General features: G+C 32.9%; 1 protein-coding gene across 1 annotated transcript; it reads left to right on the plus strand.

Annotated features, from left to right (window-relative positions):
- The first annotated feature begins 10,786 nt into the window (after window positions 1–10,786).
- On the plus strand, window positions 10,787–17,003 carry LOC112033793 (probable LRR receptor-like serine/threonine-protein kinase At3g47570). Its single transcript, XM_065778160.1, has 5 exons — window positions 10,787–11,162; window positions 11,357–11,620; window positions 12,371–13,420; window positions 13,696–14,033; window positions 16,908–17,003. The coding sequence occupies exons 1-5, from the start codon at window positions 10,787–10,789 to the stop codon at window positions 17,001–17,003; spliced, it is 2,124 nt and encodes a 707-aa protein (XP_065634232.1).
- The last annotated feature ends 1,631 nt before the right edge of the window (window positions 17,004–18,634 follow it).

Here is an 18,634-nt window from a genome sequence, read left to right on the forward strand (position 1 = left end):
TAACAGCACGAGCACCCAAGTGAACGACCGCTTTCAATTCATATCCGCAAGTGGGAAGCTGACAATTCTCCAACCAAAGATTGACGCTACATCAAGAGAGAGATAGTTACCAATCTAGAAATTCGTAAGTTTGCAGCTTATATATAAGAAGTTACTAATAGAAGTAACGGCATCCCAGCGGACCCCAAATGCAGTTAAAAGTGAGCAAGGATCATCAGGGTTTGAGGCCTTAAGCGAAACTTTTAAATTGGGCCTCTTTTACTGTTTAAATACTTACTTTATATTATTAACTTTATATAAAATATTTTAATTTAAATTTTATTTTTCTTGCTTCTTAAGATGCAAAATTATTAATTAAATTTTTTTATTCGACTTCTTTTAAAATATTATTTTTAATTGATAATAAGTACAATTATTTCATTGTTATCTTCTAACTCTGTTTTATAAATTTATTGTTCACTTGTAAGATTTTTAACTCAATTTTTAGTTTTTTTTTTTATTGCTAGTGACAAATTAATCTAGAGACCTGTTTTGAGATTTGGTTTAAAATTTTTTTATACCAAATTCACAGATTTATTTAATAAAATCAAATGGAATAAATACTTTACAAAAAATATAGATTAAATAATTCCTAATTGGACCAAGAAACAACGAATTAGGTAGTCGCTGTAATACAACCACTAGAGGAGTCTTTACTCTTTACCAAACATTTGCCTCAAAAACCCAGAGAACCTCTACCATGTTCTTTGAAAAGAAAAAAAAATATTGTCTTCTTTATCCCATTCTTTTCTAAATAACCTAGAGAAAATAAAATAAGAAAGCTACGTCACAAAAAGGTAAAATATTCGCTTTGTTTTACCTCTTGAAGGGACTGTCAATTGCTGAGGGAGCTGCTTGTAAATGACTACCATTTTAGGTAGAGAAGGAAGATCTAGCAACAATTTTTTGATTATCTGGGAGAATATTTCAACCTCTTCAGGTTATCAGTTTTAGTTTAGGAGTTTTGGAGAGATTGAGAGAGAGTTTGGTTTATGTTTTTACTTTTTAGTGTGTCTAGGAGAATCAATTTAGTCTAAAATTCTGAAGAATTCTAACCGTTTGAAAGAGAGAGTCAAAAAAAGAAAAAAAAAATACATGCATATTGAGATTGAAATTTTCATGTATTGGCTAAATTTTGGGGCTTAATTAATATTCTCCAAGATAATTAATAATCCAAAATTTTCTTCTACCAATCTTTGTTTTTTGAATATAGTATTGTATAAGTATTGACTAATATTTAAGATTATAATTTTAAATTTTGTTAACCTGGGCTTGATTTTGGGGGCCTTCTATCACTTGGGGGCCTTAGGCAATGGCATCAGTTGCTTCTACTATTGAGTCGCCCCTGGCAAGAATTAGTTAGGGAGTTTTCCACTAAGTGTTTGTTTGGCATGATTAATTTTGCCAACTTATTTTACTATTCAGCTTATTTTTGATACTATTTATAAGTTCCACTACACTTTTTGATACTATTTATGGATCCTATTGTACTATTTCAGCTAATTTTTTTCTTTTATCTACAATACTTTCAGTAAAAAGTTTTCAATTTCAATAAAATAAGTGGATCTCAAACAGACCCTAAATGTGCATTTGGTTCCAAATTAAAACACCAATTTATTTTACTATTAAACTTATTTTTACTATTATTTATGGGCTCCACTACACTTTTTGGTACTATTCATGAGTCTCACTATACTATTTCAGCTAACTTTTACCTTTATTTATAGTACTTTTATCAAAAAAATTTCAGTTTCAGTAAAATAAGAGAATTTCAAACAGACCTTAACAATAAAAAAAAAAAAAAAAAAATAGTGGCAATTTTTTTAAAATGGAAAATTGAAAAAAAAAAAAAAATCACATCAAATGGCTACAAAAAATAGCGGAAAAGTTATCAAAATTACCAGTGGCGGCCGGCCACTCAAATCATGTAGTCAACAGAATCTAGTGACTATGTCTGTACTGACATCAGCAATGACGTCATTGCACGGATGCTGACGTCAACAGCCCAATTGTCTGATGATAACCACCAAATTATTCTACTACATTCTAAGACTGGATCAATACGCTCTGATAACAAGTTGAGTTGTAAATCATGAGATATTATGGTTAAAAAACAGAGAAAAATGGAGAGATAAAGAAAGAGTGCTACCAAGGAGACTTGGTGGCAGAATGAGAAGGTCCAATCAGCAATTAGACTTAAGAAGAGAGAACGCTATAGAAGCCTACCTAGGTGTAGAGACAATGCCGCTTATGAAAATTATAGAGACAAATACGGAAGGAAAAAAGATAGTCCGAGAGGCTAGGTTTAAGGCCTATGATGAATTATGTAGCTAGTTGGATATTTATAAACTTTCTAAGACAAGTACAATGAAAACAATACTTTAATTGTGTCAACATTAAAGATTAATATTAAAAAGTGTTAGAAAATGAAGAGGAGATTATAGAGAGACTGTAGAGTTATTCTGAAAAACTTTTTAATGGATGCCATGTAAAAACTAGACCAAATTGAGTATTCCAACTTGTTTCTTGAAGATTCACAGTTGCCTCTAAAGTTTCGAAATTAAGGCTTAGTTGTTGTTGTACTAATGACAACCAATCTGGGATATAGAGAGAATAAAATAATAAGTTTTTCAAGTATAAAAAAATCAGTGTTAGATAAACTGTAAGAGAGAAAGATCATAATGTAACATCATATCTTAATAGAAATTTCAGTTTCTTGATGAAGAAAGCATTTAAAAGGGGTATTTTGGGAGCATTCAATTTCAAACAGATATTGAAAGAACCCCTAACCAATTGCACATGTGTGGCACAATTACAAGAGAACTCAGAAAAATTACTTGAACAATTTGTTGAAGAATTCTATAAAAAATAACAATTTCTAATCTATGGGTGCTTTTTTTTTTTTTTTTAGTTATATATATAGCTTAAAGCTTAGCATGACAATGAAAATTAGTAAAATAGATCGGACTTCCATTGCTTGGAATAAGAAAAGAGAGGAATGGAGAAAAGACTAGATAGAGTTATACACGAAGAAGATAACAATGAAAATTAGTAACAGCTATGAATTAAATTTTAGGACTAAATTGTTAATAGTATTTCAGACTAAGTTGTTAATAGTAACGGCTGGAATTTGGCATTTAGCACATACTACAGCATACTAATGAGTAGTTTTGGCAATAGCATCCTCAATTTCAGCTCTATATTCAAACCATGCTTTATTTTATTGTGTAAAAAAAAAAAAAAAAGACGACTCAATTTCTTTTCTCTCGTTTTCTCTCTACTTCTATCTTTCTCTGTGTCTCTTTCTTGTTCTCTTCCTTTACTTGTCTCTTGATAAATCTAGCATCCCATGGCTTCTAAAATAGATCAGCATTTCTTTGATATGGTGGAAGGTAAGGAACAAGACAACAAAACCTTAAATCATTCCTGGATACAGGTTTGAAAGATAACGTCTTTGTTGCTTTTGGTATTACAAAAAGGTAACATCTTTGGCCTATTTTAGTTTTAATTGTTGATTTTCGTTCATTCCTGGATATGGGTTTGAAAGATTATGGTAAAATTTTCATGGGTTTTTTTTGTTTCCTTTGGACATGTCTATATGGGTCTGTATCTACTAGTCAGGCTGGGAGTGACAATGTTATTGAGGTTTGGTGCTCAAATTGGTTTAGTTTTTGTTAAAAAATTATTAGAGATTTTATTTTTTAGAGTTCAAGGTTGGTCTTAACTGAAATGCAATTTTTGGTATTAAATAACCATTACAAGTTGTCTCTCTCTCTCTCTCTCTCTCATAGTTTTTGTTGGTTTGATTTTGTTTGAGTTAATACTTGATTATTTTATAAGCAAGAATTTGAGTTTAGTTCAAAACATTATCTTGGCTATACTAATAACATATAAGCATTCGGTCTATCTTGGTCCACATCATCAATTCAGTCCGGTTCGATCTACTTCTACCCACTTTAGTCAATTTTGGTTCAATTCGGTCCACTTCAGTTAAATTAGGTTTATTCAGTCTACTTCGGTCAATTTAGTTCTATTCGATCCAATTCGGTCTACTTCAGTCCAATTTAGCCCATTTCGTCAATTCAGTCCACTTTGATCTATTCGGTCCAATTTGGTCGATATGGATCACTTAGGTCTATTTGGTCCAATTTAGTCACTCTGGTCGACTTCAGTCTGATTGGTTCATTTCATATCACTTCGGTCCAATACAGTGTACCTATTTAAAAATAACAAAAGACAAGTTTGGGTTGAGAGTATTATTAATTATTTGAATAATATCAATTGTAATCATGTGATAAGTTTTGATTATCATAATAATTTTCTTAAGAGAATGAGAATTTGAATAATAACTTTAAAACTTAATAATTTTAATTGTAACAAAAGAAATTAGGAAAATATAATGCACAATAAAAATAGTTAGAAGAATATGACCATTTCATAAAAAGAATAATATCAATCAAAAAAAAATTAAAAAATGATAAAATTATATATTTGTAAAAATAGAGTGATGGAAATTACTTTTTAAAATTGTTTAATTTTTAGATAAAACAAATTATCTACAAAAATTTAGAGAATATATTATACATATTTAGTATAAGTTTGGTATAATTTTTGTTTATCATAATAATCTCTTTTAAGATAATGAAGAATTTGAATAATTTATTTAAGTAAAAATTATACATATATATATATATATATTGTTTGAAGGTATAATCAATGTCATGCAATTCATTTAAAAGTATTGTCTTTCACTTAGATTTTAATATTCATAGTTTTAAGGATTATAAAGAATTTCCCTTAAATTCAACCGAACGGAAGTGGATTGAAATGCTACATTAATGTGGCTAAACAAAAGTGTATTAACAAAAAATGTTATGCTTAAAATTTTAGATATTGCAAGTTTGAGATCTATATTATTTTTAATAAATTTGTATTTAGAATATGTACTTTTAATCCAAACATATCTTTTCCTTATATTTAAGTGCATAAAAATGAACCAAAGTGGACCAAAATAGATTGAAGTGGACACAAATGGACAAAATGGAACGAAGTGGACCGAATGGATATAATAGGACCGAATGGGAACAAGGTGGACCAACTAGGATCAACATGGACCAAATAAGAATGAATGGACAGATTAGAACCAAAGTGGACATATGGACCGAATAGGAGCAAACAGAACTGAATAGGACAAAGTGAACCAAATAGGACCATAGTGGACTGAATAGGACTAATGTTGACTAAATAGGACCGAAGTGGGTAGAATGGACAGAATAGGACCAAAGTGGACTAAATAAATTGAAAACAACCAATGCGGACCGAATAGGACTGAAGTATAGAATAGGACCAATGTGGACCCAATCGACCCAATAGGACAACCATTGACAAATAAAACCAAAGTGGACCGAAGAGGACAAAATGGACTGAATAGAACCGAAGTGAACTGAGTAGGACTTCTAAATATTTATCATTTTTATTTCATTTGTAGGGTTCATATTTCTAATTTATAATGTCTATTTTGTTTTTATTTTTTAACTCAAAATTAAAGAGTTTAGCCCAAATATAATAAAATTTTAGACTTTTCAATCAAAAAACTAAGAAAAAAAAAAGAATTTTTGAGCTAAACTTGAAAGGGAAACCTACAAAAAAACTCAATTTAAGGCCCAATTAGTCCAAAATGGACCAAAGAGGACCGAAATTGACCGAGTGGACGAAATTGGACTAAATGGGACCGAAGTAGATTAAAGTAGACCTAATTGGACCGAATAGCAATTGTTTAATTTTTAGGGAGAACAAATTATGTTCATCAAATTTTAGTGAACAAATTATACATTATATTACAATTACAAAATAATTATTTGCGTGGGTTTGAGACTAATATATATAAAAGCAGAGATCTTATCATGTGAGAGTCTAAAGTTTTGCCAAGTGACATACTTCTTAAAAGGAGAATTGAACTCAAACCACAATATTCCAAATCATCATCAATTACTTTTTTTTTTTTGGTGGGTAAATACATCATCATTAATTTACGACTTTTCTTAGATGTTGCATTTGTAATTTTCTAAACTTCAAGTAATAGATAGGATAGAGGGATGTTAATTATTTATGACTTTTTGTTTTCCAAATTACACACATTCTCTAAAGGATTTAAATTGACTATTATTTTTTTAGCTTCTTCATTTTAAATTTTCATATGTTTAGCCCTTGCCGCTTCTCCAATTCCCAAAACATACCACACCATTTGGTTTTTTTAAAAGAACATACCACGCCAACTTCTCTTCCACTATTATTACATGCATTTTGCTTTTGCTATGCTTATGTTGCTAAGATTATAATTATTAGTCGTATAGTTTGCTCAAACTAAAATAACATGTCTTATTGCGTTCCTAGGAAATTTTATCTTCATCTCATGAAATATGTGCTAGATCCAAGGGCAAAAGAATCTTCCAAAGAAACACATAGTCATCCACTTGGGTTGGTAATCAACAATAATCCCTATCTTACCAACATTCGGTGGCCTAGTTGGTAAGAAACTGGGCCAACAAGTCTCAGGATTTGGGTTTGAGCCTCAACAACTAGCTGTGTGTATGTGCTTCTTATATCTCATTTTCATCCCAAACGGTCGACCTAACTTAACTGATCAGGAGTATAGGGTCCTGCCCGAGAGTAGTTAGGGTGCTACTATGGTTACACCCAAGTAGGGAAGCTACACTAGTCACCCACCCTAACCATTTTCTCTTTCCAAAAGCAAATCCCCATCTTGCACATACCAATCCATGGTCCATAGTGGTAATTTTCTTCTCTCTCTCTCTTTTTGGGTACTAAGATGTTCCTTTATTACATATACATTTTACTTGCTAATTATGATTCTTATTGCCTTTTTTGGGTTTCTCTTGTTTTTTGATAATCCATGATGCAGAGTGGATATGTCTCCATTCAAGAGAGTAGCTGTGAAAGGGTGCAACAGCAAAGGTAAGGAACCTGTCATTGATGTCGATGATCCCTCACCTCGAACAAAGAGGACCCGTTCACCATCAGGTGCATTCGACCTAAACAAGTTCAGATCCTATGCTGCCTTTCAAACTCATAAGAATTATTTCAGAGATGCTACACTGTTGATTTAAAGGGTTGTTGATCAACCTTCTTTGATTGACACCGATATTCCTAAATGGTTTGTTGACAAAGATTGGAATTACCTTCTCTCTAATCTTGACGATGCTTATGAGAATTTGGTCAAAAAAATTTACGCAAATGCAATTGTTGAGGGTGATGAGCTTAAGTGCTGGGTTAGGAGAAAAAGTTTCTCTGTCTCTCCCGTATACCTGGCAAAGATTCTTCACATCAACTGGCCAATGCTTGGAAACTCACCGGTTTATAATGATCTATGCCCAGATGAGGACTTACTTCGGGATGCCCTTGGCAACAACTTGGAATTCTCACCAAATGGGAACTTAGTCAGTGTTTCCTCTCTTCCTTCGAAATTGAGGGTGCTCATAATCATCATGTTTAACAACTTGTACCCCCTATCCAGCATCGGGTACATGAACCATTGTCGTGCTTTGTTTCTTCATGATCTGATCTCTGATGTTGAGATTAACATTTGTGCACATATCTTTCATGTTCTGTGCAAAACGTTTTAACAAACTGAGTCACAAATATGCATTCCATTCTGCTGTCTCATCTCTAGGATTTTGAAGCTCAAAGGGGTTCATCCATCTGAAGATGAATCTCCCTGCACAAAACTAAGTCCAATCAACATGCGTACGTTCAACACGAGCATTGGTCATAGTAAGAAGGGAATCAAAACTGAAGCTTCAGCATCTCACAGTGGTGCACGCTCTAGCTCATCCTCCTTTGATGAAAAGTTAGACAACATTATGGCATCTATCCATAAGTTGAGCACCAAAATGTCCAGACTCACATCTATCTTGCACCATCACAACATTCGATGTGACATGAAGTTCACCTCTCTCCAAACTCAATTGGATCAGATTCAAAGGAAGTTAGAAGAAGATGAGGACTAGCTATTCCATGACAAAAAGGGGGAGAAGATCTAAGTAAAATGATAGGGGGAGAAAGAGTATAATCAAAGGGGGAGCTTTATATTTTGTTATGTTGCATATTTTGTTTCATATTAAGTCTGTATCTATACTTATGATGTTATTCAGCTAAGTTGTGTGGTTGATGCATTTGTACCCATGTTGCTTTTGTAAGCGTTTAGGGTTTGTTTCCATGCATTTTTTAGGCTTTTATGGTTTGTACCATGCTTATGCAGCCTTTATGCTTTGTGGCTTAAGTACTTGTTGTTAAATGTCTTGAATTTTTCTTTAGTACTTCACTCTTGTGCCCTCGTAGGATTGTTCCTAGATGCATATATGTTTTATGCATTGGTTGAGTGTTGAACATGCAAATGATACTTTGCAAATAAGTTTATTAGCTTGCATGTCCGGATGTTCATTCCTTGTGAGAATGAGCATTGTGATCACTTTTGTATAGTGATTGCCTATGGTCAAGCTATGATTTATTACTTTATTGCTTAAGTCCATTTTTGCTTGATCATATTATGCTTGCTCCATATGCATTTCAAGTTTTTTTATATACAATGATATTGTTGTGTTGTTGTGTTTTAGGAGATACTTGTTCATATGTTTCAAGAGCTTATCAGAATCTAGAGTTAGGTGTGAGTGAGTTTTACTCAATTGTTCCCAACTTACGCGTTAAGTGTAGAGTCTATTGTAGGGTTTTGTCAAGGAATAGCCAAAAGGGGAGATTGTAAGGTTGAATTTAATCAACCATCTTGTTGACTTTATTCAGTGTCAAATTTGCTTGTATTTTAGCAATTAGTAACCCTATATTTAGGTGGGATTCTTGTAAGAGTAGTGTGTGAGAAAATGTGAAGAAAAGTTCAAGTATGTGCAAGGATGCAGAGATTCGCAGCTTGGACTCGCGGGTGACTCGTGATTGTAAGTCGCCAACTACAGCACACATGAGAAGCATGCGGGGAGATGAAGGGTCACGCTAGCTGTCACACTATAAGACAAAAGTCCCAGGCTGGCCAGGCCGTTACCTTGCTGCTGAAACTCGCGACTCAGACTAGTCGCGAGACCTAGCCGCCAACCAGCCCTGTTTGGGAAAAACTGTTTCTTCATATTCCAAACACTCACCACTATATATAGACCTTTATACCCACAATATGTAAAGAGCTTCCAGAAAGAATTTTGAGAGAGAAACCCTAGAGGAAAACAAGATTGATTCATCCACAATCTTCACCTAGGAGACTCTTCAAATTCCTCTACTCTCTTTCTTTCCATTGGTAAATCCTTAAGAGGTTCTTTACCAAATCCTTTTCTCACCATATTTATATCCGTGAGAAGGTTTATTTCGTGCTTTGGGAAGCAGTTATGAAGGGACCAATTTACATTGGTTGATGCTATGGTTTATAGTGGAATCCGATAAGCTAAAGAAGAAATAGGTTCGGCGCAACCTCGTTGGAGCAAGAAGCTTGGAGGGCTTAAGTACATTAGGTAGATTAGGCTTGGAGAGTCTTCTGCTGTTTATGTATCCCAACTACATTCTTTAGTGGATTATTTACCGCTTTGAGGGTGGCAGAGAAATTTTACGTCGAGGGCTTCGGTTTCCTCTTCGATAACACATTGTGTGTTGTCTGTGTGTTTGCATTTTCCTTCCTTTTATCTTTGCCATTCATTTTCTGTTGTGGATGTGTTTATATTTGGCTTAGATTGTTTATCAATTCTGTGTTTGACTTATGTTCATGTTCCGCACATTAATCGTTTGATATTAAGTTTAAATTGATATTTTATAATTTTGGGTCTAAACGTTCAAGGGTGGTTTATACCCATTTTGAACATTCATAGGGTTTTCAGAGAAAATTATTGAGACACAAGTATCAAGAAATAGAAAAAAAAAAAAAAAAAACAAGAAAAACATTAAGAGAAGAGAGTGAACAGTACCATTTTTTTTTTTTTTAATAATTTTGGCCTCCTCGGACTAGCTTGTATTGAGAGCTTAACTCATCTATTCAATAATATCAGCTCTTTCTTCCTTCTTTTCATCCTCAAGCAAAGTCCCCTCTTGTTGTTTGTTTTCCTCTCTTACAAATTTATTATTTTGGGCCAAGGTTGAATTGTATAACTCACTGTTCTAAGTGGGCTTGGCTGCCAGTTTATTTGGTTCTTACAAGTATAGATTATAATATGAATATAGTAAAAAAAAATTATAATAAAAGAATTTTCTAAAAATATATATATAATAAAAGAAACATTATCTACAGTAACAAATTTTGATTTATCATGCTCGGATTATAATTCCGAGTAGTCTTTCGGGTTGGGTCCCGCACTACATACTATGTTCGTTCTCCTCCAATCTTCACCTATATATAAATCTTCTGTTCTTTTTGCTCTAACCAGCGAAACCAAAACCTCCCATCGAAAAAGAAAAAACCAGCGAAACCAAACCCTTCGTTTTGCTTTAACAAACCAATACCACAATACCCAATAGCACCAAGCGGCAAGCTCGACTTTATTGCATGGGGCTTTCACAGTTGAGTTCAGCTCCACCATCCTCATCTTTTCCTACGCTGCTACGCATACTTTTATCCTTCTCTTGTGGTGTGGCTTCTTAGTCATCTCTGTGCTTGGTGGGAATAATGAGACAGACCAGTTGGCGTTGCTTGAGTTCAAAACCAAGATCACTCATGACCCTCTCCAAGTTATGAGCTCTTGGAATGACAGCTTCCACTTTTGTCAATGGCAAGGCTCATCTGTGGTCGCTGACATCAGAGGGTGACTGTGTTGGACCCACAATCTTCAAAACTGGTGGCTTCATATCACCATATATTGGAAATTTAAGTTTTTTGAGGAATCTAACCCTCCAAAACAACAGTTTTCAAAATGAAATCCCTCCAGAATTAGGTCGTTTGCGCAGATTACTGTTATCTAATAACACATTTAGTGGCAAAATTCCAAGCACTATATCTAGTTCCTCTAGCCTTGAAATCCTTGATGTCATTTCCAACCTTTTGGCCGGAGAAATCCCTACAATGCTTGGCACCTTGTCAAAGCTTCAAGTTTTTGCTATTAGCAAAAATAATGTGATAGGAAGTATCCCACCTTCTTTTGGAAGCTTGTCTTTTCTAAAAGCATTTGTTGTAACATATATAACTTGCGTGGGATTATCCCAGATACTTTTGGCCAATTGACCAAGATTCAAAAACTTTTACTTGGTGCAAATAGGTTCTTTGGAAAAATTCCTCCCTCAATCTTCAATTTGTCATCATTAAAATTGTTTGATGTAGGATTAAACCAAATCCAAGGGCGTCTTCCATCGGACATAGGTATCACATTACCAAATATTGAAATATTAAGCATTTTCAATAACCAGTTTATTGGATCTATCCCAGTTTCAATTTCTAACGTCACAAATCTAGATATACTTCAATTGGATGGGAATAAACCAAGTGGAAAAGTTCCTTCTTTGGAGAAGCTAAATAGATTTTCATGGTTTAGCGCTACCAATAACAATCTTGGAACTGGAGAAGCAAATGACTTGAATTTTCTCTGTTCTTTTACAAATACCACCCATCTGACCGTATTGGTTTTAAATATCAATAAATTTGGGGGAGAATTGCCCAAATGCATTGGCAATTTGTCAACTAACCTTAACTGGTTGCTTCTAGAAACTAATAAAATATCTGGAAATATTCCTACTAAAATAGGAAATTTGATCAGCTTAGAGAGACTTGATATATGGCAGAACAAATTATCAAGTAATATTCCCTTTGAAATTGGAAAGCTTCAAATGCTACAAATTTTGGTATTAAATGAAAACAATCTCTCTAGGAACTTTCCATTTTTTGTTGGAAATTTAACCATCTTAACAGACTTGTATTTATTCAAGAATAATCTTCAAGGCAGCATCTCTCTTAAGTCTAGCCAAGTGCCAAAATTTGGTTAATTTGCATCTTGCTAATAACAATCTCAATGGTTTGATATCCTCACAAGTCATTGGTCTCTCATTCTCACCAATTAGTCTAGATTTGTCTGCCAACAAATTTACTGGTGTCCTTCTCATGGAATTAGGGAATTTCAATAATTTAGAATATTTGGAAATTTCTGAAAATATGTTGTTTGGTAAAATTCCAGAAAGTCTGGGTAGTTGCATAAAGTTGGAATTTCTAGCCATGAGAAGAAACCACTTCCAAGGGATTATTCCACCATCTTTGGCATCATTAAAAGGCCAATATTAAGCATTTTCAATAACCAGTTTATTGGATCTATCCTAGTTTAAATTTCTAACGTCTCAAATCTAGATATACTTCAATTGGATGGGAAAAAACTAAGTGGAAAAGTTCCTTCTTTGGAGAAGCTAAATAGATCTCTAGATCTTTCTAACAATAAATTTTCTGGAAAAATTCCAAAATTTTTGGAGGACTTTGTCTTTCTGAAATTTTTGAATCTATCATACAATCATTTTGAGGGTGAGGTACCAACAAAAGGAGTTTTCAAGAACATGAGTGCAACTTCAATTAGGAAAAATGGTAAGCTTTATGGGGGCATATCTAAGTTTCAACTTCCAAAATGTAAATATGAAAAATCCAAAAAGAGAAAGTTCACCTTTACGTTCAAATTAATGATCTCTATATTTTCAAGGCTTATTGGAGTATGTTTAGTCCTGTCACTTCTACTTCTCTTTTGCTTAAGAAAGAAAAGAAAAGAAAATATCTCAAGTGACTTAGGAAATTTTCTTTTGAATCTCTCTTACCAAAGTCTCCTAAAGGCAACCGATGGGTTCTCTTCTACCAATTTAATTGGTGTGGGTAGCTTTGGGTCCGTGTATAAAGGAATTCTTGATGAAGGTAGACAAACAGTTGCTGTTAAGGTTCTCAACCGTTTGCATCGTGGAGCTTCCAAAAGTTTCAAAATAAAATGTGAGGCTTTACGAAATATTAGACATCGAAATCTTGTAAAGGTCCTCACATCATGTTCTAGTATTGACTATCAATGCCATGATTTTAAGGCTTTGGTAATGGAGTTCAAGGGAAACGGAAACCTAGATGAATGGTTGCATCCAACTCCAAGAATAAATGAGACTCTTGAGGAACCAAGAAGTTTGAATCTTCTTCAAAGGTTGAATATTGCCATTGATGGTTCTAATGCATTGGATTATCTTCATCATCATTGCCAAACACCAATTGTCCATTGTGATCTCAAGCCTAGCAATGTCCTTATTGATGATGAAATGATTGGACACGTAGGTGACTTTGGCTTGGCAAGATTCCTTTTTAATGCTACCCAAGATTCTTCTATTAACCAATCAAGCTCAATTGGAGTAAGAGGAACAATTGGTTATACTCCTCCAGGTAAATATCATTATCCTTTCTTAAATTTAATTGTTTTCCTCTTTTTTTTAGTCTTTTACCATATTTTAAAGCTTGAAAAAACAACTTCAAAAAGGATGTGTTGTATCTAGAAGATTGAATCTTATATAACAAAAATTTTCACTTATCTTACTTATTTTAATCCTTATTATATACCATTGTAAAAGCTCCTTTAATACCACTAGGTTATATATCTTTCCCTTTTTCATTTGATACAAAACTATGTACATATTACATATTTGTTATGTGTATTTTAGAGTATGGAGTGGGAAATAAGGTGTCAATATATGGTGATGGGTATAGTTATGGCATATTATTGTTAGAAATGTTCACGGGAAAAAAGCTAACTAATAACATTTTTCAAGATAACTTAAACCTTCATGATTTTGTTAAAGCAGCTCTACCAGAACGAGTAATTGACATTATAGATCCTATCCTTCTTTGGGAAGGAGAAGGAGAGAACAGAGTGAATGACATTACTTGCAATGAGAGCCAACATGGAAGTCCAAAGAGACTAGAATGCTTGATTTTTATACTTGAAATTGGAGTTGCTTGTTCCGTTGAATTACCAAGAGAAAGGATGAATATGGGTGCTGTGATAATTACGCTACACTCAATTCGAAAAAAATTTCTTGGAACTAATATACACAGACAAAGGTTTCAAGCTACAGGTAAAATTTTTTTTTTCTTGGTAAATGTTATAATTTAGTAGCATATCCTCTAATCACTGCATGATCTAATTTGCACTCCAAATGTTTTAAGGGAAGAAAGGAACATTCATATAGCGATTAGTAGTCAAATGCCTTTATGTTAGTATTATTATTATTTCTTTTGGTTTTTTTTTTTTTTTTTTTTTAATTCTAGCAAAGCTGAAAAAGATTGATTGCCACTTGAAATTTATAAACTCTTTGTGCTATAACCCTTTTTTTTGAGAAAGTCTTTGTGATATACTTAGTATGAGAATAATCCCAATACCTTTCTATATACCTTTTTTTTTTTAGAAGACCTTTCTATGATACCTAAACATAATATGCCATTGAAATCTATATTCTATTTGGTGATTTTGTCGTGAAGACAAGAAATTGGCTCTACATCCTATTACTCTAGATGTAGAGGACTCTATCGAGGGCATAAGAATTTTTTAATGACTTTCCAATTGTACTAAATTATACTTAGACCATTTGAAGCATAGTCAGATCTATATAGAGGCCCCAAAATGTTTTAAGATTTTTTATTATCATGGTAGAAAAATCTATTTTTTTCCCAATATTCTTGTTTGTATAAGGTGGTGTATATATATATATAGAACTAAAACTAAAAAAAAAAAGGATAAACTACATATTTGGTCACTATCCTTTAAAGCAATCCCAAGCCACATGGTTTTGATGCTATATAAACAACACGTTCAGATTAAAATAATATGGAGTGTAATTAAGAAATAGTCCAAGTTGGAGGGATATAAGTGCATTTTACTTATTTATCATAACCATTTAAATATCATAACAAAAAATAATTTTGTTAGAATTACAAAAGGACAAAGTTTAGCTACAAAATTAGTTATAGCTTAAGGCTACAAATTCACTCAATAAAATAAATTCTACAGCATATTTTGAAAATCTAACCATTGAATTGCATGTTCTTTATGACCTTAATACACATATTAAATTTTGTATCAATCAGATATCATTTACTATATGATCTATAAGTTTATAATTTGTGCATAACTTTAAATTACAAAAACTTGTAATTTAAAAAATTTATTGATGATATAACTATTAATCTTTAATTTTCTTGAAATTTTGCAAGCATGAAGGATATAAGAAGAAGATGTAATCCAATGGTGGATTTGTCAAAATTCACCTCCAATAAAAAGATATTAAGTAAGTTTGTAGCGTAAGGCTACAACCAATTTTGTAACTAAACTTTGTCCATAACAAAATACATTGTAAAAATTTTAGCAAAGTAATTAATCATAGTTCAATAAGTTTCTATAAAACAAACTTTATTTTGACAATAAATATCATATGGTTTTGTGATATTTGCTCTTTTATTCTAGACTCCAGAGTAATAGAATTTAATTTGTGGGAGGACTTTCGTCTCAGCCCTCAATTAGGCATTGTCCTCTTTGGAAATGGCGTTGAGCCTTAGTCCTCAAGAGTTTGTTCAATCCCACATCGGGCAGAGACGCCTCCCACTCTTGCCTTATAAGCCTTTGGCTTAAGTATCTCATGCCTTATAAGCCTTTGGTCTAAGGATAAGTGTACCACTACTACACAGGCGTCTCTCCCCGATGTGAGATTGAACAAACCCTTGAGGACTAAGGCTCAACGCCATTTCAAAGAGGACAATATCTGATTGGGGGTTGAGACGAAAGTCCTCCCACAAAATTCATAATTAGTATATAAGATTAAAATTAATCATAACCCCTCAAAGTAAATTTTCTGACTTCACAACTGATTTGAGGCCACAAAGTTAAAGTTAACGAATTTGTTTGGTAAGTTTACTTGTTTAAAAGTCTAAATAAATCTAAGTAAATTGATACCAATTCAACAAATATTGAGCTAGTTGAGATTTTTCATTCCACAAATGGACATCCTTGCATCATGAATTTTCTTACTAGTAAAAACAAAATTGAACGTTTAATTTACAAGTTAAGTTATTGATAACGAATATTTGCATTATTTTTTTACTGTAGGGAAAACTTCATCTAGCATACTTTAATTTTTTATAATCCTAAACTTGTTAATTGTAATATGTTAAAATTGTCTTCCCCCATCATAGGTGCACCAAGGATGATGACTTATTATCAAGGTTGTCCACAAGGTTTTCGAAGTTTATGATATACAGCATTGGAGCAACTTATCAATCTTGTATCGATCCCATAGCAGTCATGTTGTTTTTGTTTTTTTTTCCCTTCGATATCAAGCTTGTAAAATTTTCTTCATTAATTAACTTTGAGTAATATGTATCAAGCTTGTTTATGATATACTGCTTTAAAGTACTATTGAATAATATTTATTGCAAAAGCTATTCACAATAAGGATCCTGTAGAATTTACATGCTCAATAAATTTTAGAGATTGTTAGGTTTACATATATATGTAATTGGCATATTTTATAACAAAACACATTTTACTTGTTTATTATCTGTCATTGTCTTTCACATGGTGTGCATAACACGTTTGTTAAGTGTTTTCAAGAAAGACAAGTATGAACCCAATCAAAACAGTCAATCCTAGTTCATGCTATGATTTCTCAGGACTGGTTGTTTTTAAATAGGCTAGTTTATTTGAATAAGGGTTCATTCATTGTATTCAGGTTATTAATGCATTCAGCTTACTTTGTACTTGAGGTTTTGTCATAGATTGACAAAAGGGGAGATTGTTAGGGTCATGTTTCAGTATTGTCAAACCATGCCAAATTATGTGTCTTTTATTGAGTTTTGATGTGTCTTAAAGTTGTAATTAAAGGTTGACGAGTATGAGATTGAGATCACTGACGAGTACAAGAAACATCGTCCAAGTAAAGGACTATCTCGTTCACACCCGAGTCGTGGACGAGAATGAGCGAGAAAGCACAACATCATTCATCATGCCTCTAAAGCTAGCCAAATCAGCACTCATTGAAGGCACACATAAATGCCAGCAGGTTAGCAAATAAGCAATAACTACGCCAGACCGGTTACAAGAGCAGTAATAGCTCAACGGTCATCTATTACACCTTAAAAAGGAATCATCATTAGCAATCAATGCACCATCCTTCTTAGGAGGAAAACACTCAGAACAGCATTAACAGACATAACTACACCGACTCAAAGTAAACTGTAAAAAGGTAAAGGGAACTTAGGTAAAAGGCATGAAAAATTACCAGAGAGAGAAAGAATTGTGAGAAGTTTATTCTGAGAACTTGTAATTTGACTTTAGCATTGGAGCATTCTCAGCTGGCCTCACACCGGCTAAACACTCCTTTGCCTTTTCTTGTCTTAACAACAAGCCTTGAAGATCATCCATCAACATTGACAAGGAGCATACTGACGAGGTCAACCTTCGACTTCATCAAAGACCAAGTTGAAGACACAAAGTTTGTTCAAGAAAAGCTCAAGAAAAACACCACTTAAACACATTTTCATCGTGTACATCAATAGTAGCTTGATACTTCCTTGATAGAAGCTAGATATCTACTGCCTCCTTGACACAAGCTCAACACAAGCTCAATTGATCGAGCATCACGTATCAACAACACCAAAAAGCCCATAACTTATTCGTTTTAAAGAGAGAAACACTCCATTTATGCGGCTAGGATTTTGTAACTAAGTTTCTCTATTTCACCAAACCAAAGAGTTTCAAAGTAGATCTGAAGATTCCATTGGTGAAGAAACTGAAGTCATAGCAACCACCACAAACTTGCTACTGTGAAGAAAACTTTCAAGAGGTTCTTGAAGTCAGCTGGAAGTTTCAACTGTGATTGTGGGTGGAGTATTCATATATTAGAAAGTTCAGAAGTTCTAAAGTGGTAGAAGATTTCTGCTGTAAGTTCATCTACTGAGATTCTAGAGTCTAGGGACAAAAGTTTTATACAAGATCTGAAACTTTTCTCTATTATAGTGGATTTTGGGAAAATTTCCTCCCAGGTTTTTTATTGAGAAACTAATTTGTTTCATTGGTTTTCCTGAGTTATCATATCTTGTCTTATTTACTATTTAGTTGTGCATGATTTTGACTTGATATTGAAATTTGTTTATTTGAACAAGGTTTATTCATAATAGATCTAATCAACAATTAAAAGTTGTTAATTCTATCAATCAGGGTCTAAATTTCCCAATAGAAATTATATATATGAAGTTTTTTTTTTTTTTTTTTTTTTTTTTAAGAAACAAGTACCCTATAGAATTAAATTATTATGCAACCCTCTCTCTATTATGGTCATGGCAAATGGGTGTTGATTGGGCTTTATTTTGATCTGTACAAGTTTGGGCCATAAATAGATCATCCTAAATAGGTTACAGATGGATCAAGTCCATTCAGTTAAGGGTTGATCCATATTTTTTTCACTTGCAAATAATAGTAATAATAATAAATTATTAAAGTGTGTGTTTCTCAAAAAAAAAATTCTTTGTATATATATATATCTATATATTTATATATATTTAAAATCAAAGCTAGAGAAAATATAATTTAAATTCTAAATTGGATTGCTA

This window comes from Quercus suber, unplaced genomic scaffold, assembly GCF_002906115.3.
Source record: "Quercus suber isolate HL8 unplaced genomic scaffold, Cork oak 2.0 scaffold_2, whole genome shotgun sequence".
Lineage (NCBI taxonomy): Eukaryota > Viridiplantae > Streptophyta > Magnoliopsida > Fagales > Fagaceae > Quercus > Quercus suber.